The sequence below is a fragment of the Pteropus alecto genome, unplaced genomic scaffold, assembly GCF_000325575.1.
Source record: "Pteropus alecto unplaced genomic scaffold, ASM32557v1 scaffold22, whole genome shotgun sequence".
Classification (NCBI taxonomy): Eukaryota; Metazoa; Chordata; class Mammalia; order Chiroptera; family Pteropodidae; genus Pteropus; species Pteropus alecto.
In genome coordinates this window covers 8,331,622-8,341,267 of record NW_006434839.1, presented here as the reverse complement: position 1 = coordinate 8,341,267, position 9,646 = coordinate 8,331,622, and the positions used below count along the sequence as shown (strand labels likewise).

Sequence of the window (9,646 nt, the reverse complement as noted above, 5' to 3'; positions counted from 1 at the left end):
TTTGTACGCAACATATGATATATACTAATTAATTCTGCTGAGAGAATTTTATATCAGTTTGGAGATCTTTCTTTTGTTTTTGTGTTTTTGACAGAATCTCACAGTGGAAATATTTTTAAACAATTTAAAAATTTTTGGAAAATCAGTTGAAAAGCAGGAAAATATTAACTCATTTCATTTCTATGACACCTCTGTGCTTAACTCTAAATTGGGTTTCAACTCCGGGTAAAATAAGGTGACTAGAAGAGAGAAAGGCTCTTCTATTTTGTTTCAGTGTGGAAATCTGTTCAGATGAAAATTTAAATGTCCATTGTACCAAACAGTTCTTTGTTATGTAACTCTCATTGAGTTTTGAGAACCTACAGTACCAGTCTTTTTTCCTCTCAATCAGAGTAGGTAGTAAGACTCAGTCAAAATCCCAATATTTGGTATCTACAAAAGAAGTTTGAGGGGGTGTTACTTGCCACTTGGAAGATTCCTTCTATGGAAATCTGAACCTTCGCCTATTCTGTACTAAGTCTATGAAAAGTACTTTTTTTCTTCTTAATTTTTTTTTACATAGGGTGCCATGTCATGGGTTTTCCTTATATTCCTTAAAGAAGCCTTTGAAGGAAGTAGGTAAACATGGGTTTTGGTTAATTACACATATATTCATATGGCTATATTTCTGTAGCTACATATGACATGAATCCTTTTCTTTCATACAGTTAGCCTAAAGGAATTCTGAAAATAGCCTTAGTTAAGATTATAAAGTATATCGTCATAGGCATAAAATATAAGCTTTAGCAGGGAAAGTGACTAATGTTGAATTGACTGAAAAGATCAGTCTCTTGATAGTTTTACAATCATAGCTTGTGTAAGAATATAGCTCTATATAAAAAAGGGAGACCGATGAATCCAGTTGATAATCTGCTGGGTCGTAGAGCTCAGGGGATGGTTCAAGAAGGTAAGGTACCTAGGTAGGGTCTCTTTCCCCTTCTCATGTATTCCTCTCTTCAGAAATTGTTAGTTTAATTCTTCCTGACTGCATTTCCAGAAGGCTTAAACTCTTAAACTAAATGCCCTGACAGTGTTTCATTTTTAGCTTGAATATAAATTTGTGTTTAAAACTTTTTTTTTTTTCATTTCATTTGTTTTTCTCTCGGTGTCTATATTAAACTAAAAATTAAGCTAACCTCCTTCACTAGCCCGTTAACCCTTTTCTTACCTCTTCCTTTTGACATGTGAATTTGTATGCATTCTATACTGTTTCAAAGTGGAAAAATAGATTTAATTATAAAAATAGTGTGCCATCTTGTGGAGGATTATGCAATCAGCATAGTCTGATTTACTCCTGAGACTCAAGAGTAGAAGGATGGATATTGTATTTGGGCTCATAAAATAAAAAGCTTGCTTCTTTGTGCAAAATGGTATAAAGACACTGATATGTTAACATTTCTACCTTATTTTCAGTTCATATAAGCTTAGTACTACTTGTACTAAGTAGTTATAGGGTTTATTTTGCACTGGTACCAAAAAGACTTCTACCAGAGAATATGGTTGAATTTTAGTTTTTGTGGCCTGAGTAATGAAAGATTGATCGATTGAATGATAAATGATTCATTTATAGTCTCCTGAATGAAACTGGTTTGACATTTTAAATATAGGCTATCATTAGTCAGTTTAATTCCTTCTCTTCTCTTTCAGTGGCTCCTCCTTTTCATTCAGTCCTGTATGTTGCAAGTTGAGATCTGACCGTGTCATGTCCCTGCGTAAGATCTATAGCTACTCCATTGTCTGTGGAGTCAAGTTCAAAGCCTTTATATTGTCATTTAACCCCTTCCATGATATGGCCACTACTTGTCTTTTTAACTTCATCTCCACCTATTAACCTTTTGTGTTCTTAAAACAGTACATTTATTCATCACACAGTTTTCCCCACTTTGTATGCATTTTTTAATTTAATTCTCACAGTACCTTTATGAGATAGGTACTGTGTGCCATTTTAGAGATGAAGAAACCAGTGATTAAGGAACTTGGTGGTCACACAGCTGTGGTGGGAGAGCTACAGTTCTGTCTGAAATCTACCTGACTTTAGAGTCCATGTCTTTTTAAACACTTTCTGTGTGTTTTTCTGTCTCTATACCTTTATTATACATTTTACTCTGCTTGAAATGACCTCTTCTCTGTCCCCCATTCTGCTAACAAAGCCACCTTTTGCTGCATAGGTCAGTTACCACTGTCACCATGAAACCTTTTCCGAGTCCCCTCAACCAGGTATACCCTCTTCCCTCTTTTGAACCCTCATGGTGCTTTTTACCTTTCTTACAGCACTCAGTCTGCTCTGCATTATGGTGATTTTATGTGCTTGTTTTATATTCTTAACTAGATTGTAAGCTCCTTGAGGATAGGGACTGTGTCTTCTTTTTATTCTCTTAAAGTGCATTGCCAATTCAAATTAGTACTCAAAAAATATTGACTGGACATTCCTCTAAGTGCTGAGAGAAATGGATAGCCTCTATAGCCTGTGCTCCTTTAAGAAAAAAATAGAGAGGGCTGCTGCTTGAGGATTGTACTGCCCTAGAGACGGACTCGAATTGTTATATAACCTATAAGCGTGAGAATGGATATCAGTAAACCAAACTACTACCTGTTGCAAACAATAATGTTATTTTTTTTCTACCTTCTTAACTTCTCACTACAGCTCTCTTCAGTTATTTATATAATGTTTCAAAGTTTTTGATATCCTTTATGCATTAAATAATACTTTTGCTGGTGTTTGTTTCTAGATATTTCATCTCTGAATGTTTCAACTTAAATGATTTAATTAAAATTTTGTTATGCATTTCATTTAGGTATGTCAAAAGGTCCTGTTTCTGTCTGATTTATTCAATTTTACTATTAAACTTCAACTGGGACCACAAAGTATTCATGGACAAGAATGACATCTTGGATTAATTCCATTGGGATGCTTGCTCTGTGCCAGATTTTATTTTGCTCAGCTATCAATGAGGCTGTTGTGGAAATGTGGGTTTTTCTTTGCTGTGAGAATTTATGCGTACAAAGAGACCTGCTTTTCAGAAAGAACATTGAGAACCCAGAGCCCAAGAGGAAGGGTTATTAAAGTTAATGAACCAGGGTAACCTTATCCAGAGGGTGCCCAGAAATACTGTAAAACAAAAGGTCAACTGCTATTGCTATTTTAGTTATATACCCCCTCCTTCTCCAGGCTTCAGAATTTAACAGAGTTAATTGCCCCTACAGTGAGGACTTGACAGATAATTTTTAAGCCAGATGAAAATTCTTTTAATTTTTTTTTCTGTAAAATTCTAAGTATCTGGGCATTACTCTGTGCTGTTTGGGAAACAGAATGTTACTTAACTAATGATAATGGATTGTTTTATAGTTCTGAGATGTGACGGTTTTTAATAGTTTAAATAATTGTCATTATTTCACATTAGTACAGAGCCAGAAGTGTTCTAGGTACTGAGAGACATGGAATCAGACACAGTAATACTGTTCTTATTGTATCTGGGGATTTAGTATCTACAAGTTACTTTTTATTTTTGTGCATGTTTTAAAGGACATGTTGTTTATGCTTGACAGCTTTCAGAATGTTTTTATGTAACTTCTGTCTGAAGAGCTTCACCACAGCCCTGAGAGTTTTGTAAATGAAAAAAGTAAGACTCAGTGAGGTTTAGTGACCTGTACTGATTACCCAGTTAGCACTAGAACTTAGTCCTGTTCCAGTGGTCTGCTCTTACCCAGAAGCATTGTTTCGATTTCCCAGGGTTCTTGGGGCATAGAATAGGATGTTTCACTTAAGAGAATTCATTAGAGTTTGAAATTATATGAAAATATGACACAAATCTCTTAGCAGATAGCACAACTCTATGAATGGCAAGAATTTTCTTAAATGGTGTTACAGTATTTCCAGGTGCACTTTGAATTGTAACCCTTCACGGTGGGACATGATTTAGATGACAGTCTCCACATATTATAGGCCTAGGTCATGTCAATTAGAGAGTAGGTGGCTTTACAGTTTACTTGTAATGTCTTATGTAACTTTTAAAATATAATTGGTGGGCTTGTGTAACCAGTAGACATAAGACATTTACAAAGGGGGGAAATATTTCAAGAAAGGAAAGGTACTATTATTATATAAAGAAGGACGGGATGATGCACAGTGTTGTGTGTAAAGATTTTCACTATTCACTGAGCAAGAATTCGTTTTGTCACAGGGATAGAGTCCATGGATATAACAGATTTAAAAGAAACCAGATTCTCAAAATACCTAGAATGACTTAAAGGTTGATTTCTATGGAGTTAAATCTACCACAATATATTTGGAAAAAATTCCCCCAGTTTCCATGGGAATATCAAGGCCATATGTATCACTTTATTCTTAAAATATCTAATTTAACTTCCAGCTACTTTTAATCATTGTTTTTGGTATTGCAACCAAGAGAAAACAGTTTTAATGTGAACTTTTTTTTTTTAAATAGCTAGATGTCTTAATGTCATATTTTACATTATATAGTCTTCTGAGATTATTTTTTTCAGTCTGAAGCTGCATTATTAAGAAAGTGGTAAATGTAAACTTTTCCTGGTCTAACACAGAAACTCCTAAACTGGCTGCACATTAGATTCACCTTGGATTCTTTAAAAGTACAGACCCTTTTTACCTACTGAAGACCTATGGAATCAGAATCTTAGGGAATGCCTCCTCGTTATCTGTATTTTTATAAAGGTCTTAAAATAATGGTTCCACAGCAGCCTTTCCATATATTCATGTTTAAGAAATATTAGCCTAGTATATATTTTGGAATGTTACCAGTTTAAAATTTTGATTTTTAAGTTTATTTAGATGTACCTTCTTAAATGATAATAGAAACAACTGATAGGTCTGGGTGCTTATATCTTGTCCTTAAGTTTATCTTTTTACACATATTTTTCTAATTTTCATAGAGACCGTTTATTTGTTTGGTGGATGGGATGGAACACAAGATCTTGCTGACTTCTGGGCGTACAGTGTGAAAGAGAACCAGTGGACATGTATCTCTAGAGACACTGAGAAAGAGGCAAGTTCTCAGACTTTTCATCCATCTGTATTAAAACAGAGATGTGGGTGTATACTTTTCTAGATGATTTGTATTCTTTTCTAATGTCTGTCAGCAGTGGTAGCAGAAGAATTTGTGAACAAGTTTGTTTTAAGTACTCGTGTTTTCCAGCTTCTCTACTTTCAATTACTGGTACACGAACCAAACTATCTTATAGAGCTAAATAGAATGGGAATCTAAGATCAATCATTTTACTACTTTTGCCTGGAAGTGTAACTGTGTAACTATCTTTTTTTCTCATGGCCCTGTCAAATCTACTCTTATTTCAAGCATTCATCTTATTTTGATTTCCTCTGGAAAATTTTGCTTTGAATGTCCTCACTCTCACTGTTTTGGTCCCTCACTTTTTGATTGTAGTTATCAGTTTTACAAATGACATTTATTTTAAACTAAAATTGTATGTATGTATTCATGTGTGTGTCTGTCTGTTGAGACAGATATTCATAAAGCATTTCCATAGTGAATAAGGTGGTTGGATTTATGGCTTTGAATTAAATAAGTACATAATTATACACTGGTATAAAGCAAATATTGATTTAGTTTTTGTCCAGATCTTTATAGAATTTTTTATTGTATCCTCCATGTAAGCTATTTCAGATTTCGAGGTGAAAAATAAACAGAACAGTAGGAGCTGCAAATGAAAAGTAGGAGAAAAACCTAATTCAAAAACCACTAATTTTAATCTAGGAATGCCATTTCAGAAAGATCTAGTGCTATGTCTTTAATCTCAGGAAAATAGAGTCTTGCTTACTCTTCTGTTCCAGTGATTAATCATTTAGGTAGTGCTTATCTTTCCAAAGTTATCTTAAAATTCTGATTTGTTATCTCTGTAAAAGTATGTAAAAATGGCTTGTCTTTCAGTATTAAAGTAATGTTTTCTGAAATGATTATTTCTATCTTCAACAAAAATAAAGACATCTAAGAAATACCTAACATTTCTCTTAAACTGTATTAAATCTAGATAGATTGCATCTGTAATTATTCTTGCAGTAAGTCTAGGATTCATCCTGAAATCCTCCCTCTTATTCAGAGTGTATCTAATTAGTGCCTAAGTTCCAACAGTTCTAGCACCCAATATTGCATTTCAGATGTCTTTTCCTCTTTTTTGGCATTAATTCCAACTTCATGGTTTCTTTCTTAAACATTTTTGCCTCTATTGTTGATCTCTAGATCTATTTTCCATTCATTGGTATAGTCTTTAAAAAACATGTCTGGCCATGTGATACCTGCTCAAACTCTATGGTTAGCTTCAGTCTATTTCTGTTATCTCTTATATTGTATCTATTACATTACAATCACCCACAGAACTTCAGTGACATATTTGGTTTTGGCTGGGTTCACTCATGTGTCAGGAGTCAGCTGGCTGTCACCTAGTTCAGAACTACTTGGTTCTGTTCTACATAGTAGCTCACCTTCCTGTTTGCTAGCTGGGGCTTGTTGTCATTTCAGGGGTGGGGCTGCAAGGGGAATGAAGTGGACATGAGCACGTCATCAAATTTGTTGTCTTATTGGCCACAGGAGGTCATATGACCAGGTCCAGAGTCATCGTTGGTGAGAGGCGCTATCAGAGGGCACAGAAACAGGGAAGTATGGATAATAACAATAATCAGAATGATAAAGCGATTTATCTTCCTCAGTTGCTTCTGCTTAGAATAAGAACTTCAAATTTCTAGTCATGATTTGGTCCCTATTTACCATTCTAGCCTCATCTCCTGATTTTATGTACCAGCCATACTTATAGTTGCTGGGATTATTCAACTTTCTCATCTATGTCCTTTAGCAATAGTTTTTTTCCTGTTTCGAATTAACAGAGGGTCCAGTCTTTACCGAGTACATGCCTGCTTATTCTCTTAAACTCAGTTCGAACTTCATTTCCTCTGTGAATTCCTTCTTGACTTCACATAGAATTAGAAGCTTCCTTTGATATGCCCATTTAACCCCTTATATTCCTTGAATGGATTACTGTAATGATTGGTTTACATTCCTATTTTTCCTACCTAGACTTTGAATTCCTTAAGGCATAAATCATATGCTTACTTTTTAGTGATAGGTGAGATAAGTTAAATCAAAAATTAATGCAGGGAAAAGTAAGGAGATGATAAATACAAAATTCAGGAGAGTGGCTGCTTTGGTGGGGGAAGGGGTTGGTTTACACGGGACCTCAAATGTAATATTAATGTTCTACTTTTGAAGGTGGGCATGGGTATTATTTTTTATACCATTTATATATATGTTATAAGTAATATTTAGAATGCAATAAATTATTTAAAACTAATATTGGAAAAATACAGAGATTATTTTGATGAGAATACTTTGTTTCTGTTATTTGGAAGTCAATAGGGTAAGTAGTGATCCAGTGCTGGAGTTTAGATTTATAATAATTTATTATTACTTTCTTCATATAGACACCTAAAAACCTTTTGTTGATCTGTCCCTTACTTGAATGGTAATATATGACTCTGCATAAATGTTTATTCCAAAATTGAACAGTTAATATTTCATTTAATTTTATTTTCTATATTAGTGAGTACAAGTTATTGTTTGATGGTACCCCAAGGCATGTTTTAAGAGTATGATATACAATTAAAAAGCAAAATTAATTAAATTCACTTAAGTATGTATCTAATAACACATTTAGGAGATTGAAAGATAATGGAACAGCTCAGCTCTTAAGAATAACGATTTTAAATGTTCAAGTAGATATGCAAGTAAGTTTTTATAGGTTCAAAAACTGTATTTTTCTTTAGTTTACAGTTTTATAAATCTCTTTAATGTTTAACTTCGTAGAAGACAGCTAGATTGTGACATGTTGTTTTATGTGAAATATATGAAGAAAATTGGACCTCACATGGATATGTTTTTGGAAAGGAAAGTAGTATTTCAATAGCATTTTTTGATAATGGTGTATGTTCTTTTTTGATCTAATCTCCCAAATTGACAAGTGGTTATTTTGTAAAGGTAATTGCATTACAGACCAGGAAACCGTATCAGCTAACGTTTTATATTCTGTTACTTTAAAATATATTGATCTATCTTGCTCTCTGAATGGATATTTTACTCACCCATGGTGTTTTACTCAAGTGTTTTTGGTCATTTGAAAAATATTGGTTCCCTGAGTTATGAGCATTGTCCAGATGTTGACATTTTATTGTACAATATCCAAAAACCCCACATTTGTTAATATCCCTATTAATGTCATTAGAAAAGCATTTTAAGTTTTGGGAAAGTATCAAGATCACAGTGGCAGGTAGACATTTTCTAAAATTCTAATTTTTTGCTTAATTTAAAAACATGCATTTTATCATTAGCAACAAATTTTGTCAGTTTTTCTTCAAAATGACATACTTCATTTTCAGAAAATGTCTGCCATATTCATAATGTTTGAATAACCATACTTAGATTGTTAATTTTCTTTCAAGTAAATGTAGTGTTCTATGAAGAAAGCAGGTAGGTCAGCTTGCAACTCAATTGCGTAGGTACTTTTTTTTTTGAGATAACCATCATACATCAACTACCATTGTTTCATAGTTTTCTAAATCTCTTTAATGTTTGGCTTAATAGAAGGCAGCTGGATTCATATCTGCTTCTGTATTCAATATGTTGCTATTTCAAAAATCATACAGCTGCTGGAAAATTTTGTGTACACTCATAAGAGAATAAGAGCAAAAAGACAAATTTTTATCTTAGTATCGTTATGAAAATAACTGACTTTGTGGAGTCCCTGAAGTGTCTTGGAGACCCCAGACTGCACTGAGAATGGCTACTTTAATTTAATCCACAGTCCCTATTCAGATATAGACAATTATCCCAATAATTCCTCAGTAATGTTCTTTATAAGTGTCCCAACATCGGCCCCAATCCCCATCTCTGACCCAGGACTCAGAACATGACCATGCATTGCATTTCAATGTTATGTTTCTTTAGTCTCCTTTAGTCTGGAATAGTTCCTTAACATTTCGTTGTATTTCTTGATCTTGACATTTTTGAAGAATACAGAGCAGTTATTTTGTAGAATATCCCTCAGTTGGATTTCTCTGACATTTCCTTAGGATTGAATTTAAGTGTTTTTAGCAGGAATACCATGTGGATGACATTTGGTCCTCCTCAGTATATTATCACACCCAGAGGTATATTTCATCAGTTTGTCTGATGTTAGTTTTCATGATCCCTTGGTCAAAGAGCGTGCCCACCAGATTTTTTTCACTCTGATAAGTAATTTGTGGAAAGACATTTTAAGATTATGAAAATATCCTGTTACTCATCAAACTTTTACCCTTTTAGTATCCATTGATGAAACCGTTGAAGCTTTCTCAAAGTGGTTGTACCATTTTTTATGGTACAGAAATGTTTGAGAGTTCTGGTTGCTCCCTGTCTTTTTTATTGAAGTGCTTTGGCACCTTTGTCAAAAATCAATTGATCATATAAGTGTATGTCTCTTTGGACACTGTATTCTCCTCCATTATCTTTTGGTCTGTTCATATACCAATATGACACTTCTTGAGGTCAGATAATATAAGACCTCTTTATTCTTTTTAGTTTTATTTTAT

General features: G+C 33.7%; 1 protein-coding gene across 2 annotated transcripts in view; it reads left to right on the top strand.

The window, feature by feature from the left end:
* The window catches only part of MKLN1 (muskelin 1), a 284,216-nt gene that overhangs the window by 217,673 nt on the left and 56,897 nt on the right, over positions 1-9,646 (top strand). For both annotated transcript variants that reach the window (XM_006910511.2, XM_025045829.1), the window contains one exon: positions 4,948-5,060. In XM_006910511.2, coding sequence (XP_006910573.1) covers positions 4,948-5,060 — 113 coding nt within the window. The remainder of the gene's footprint in view (positions 1-4,947; positions 5,061-9,646) is intronic.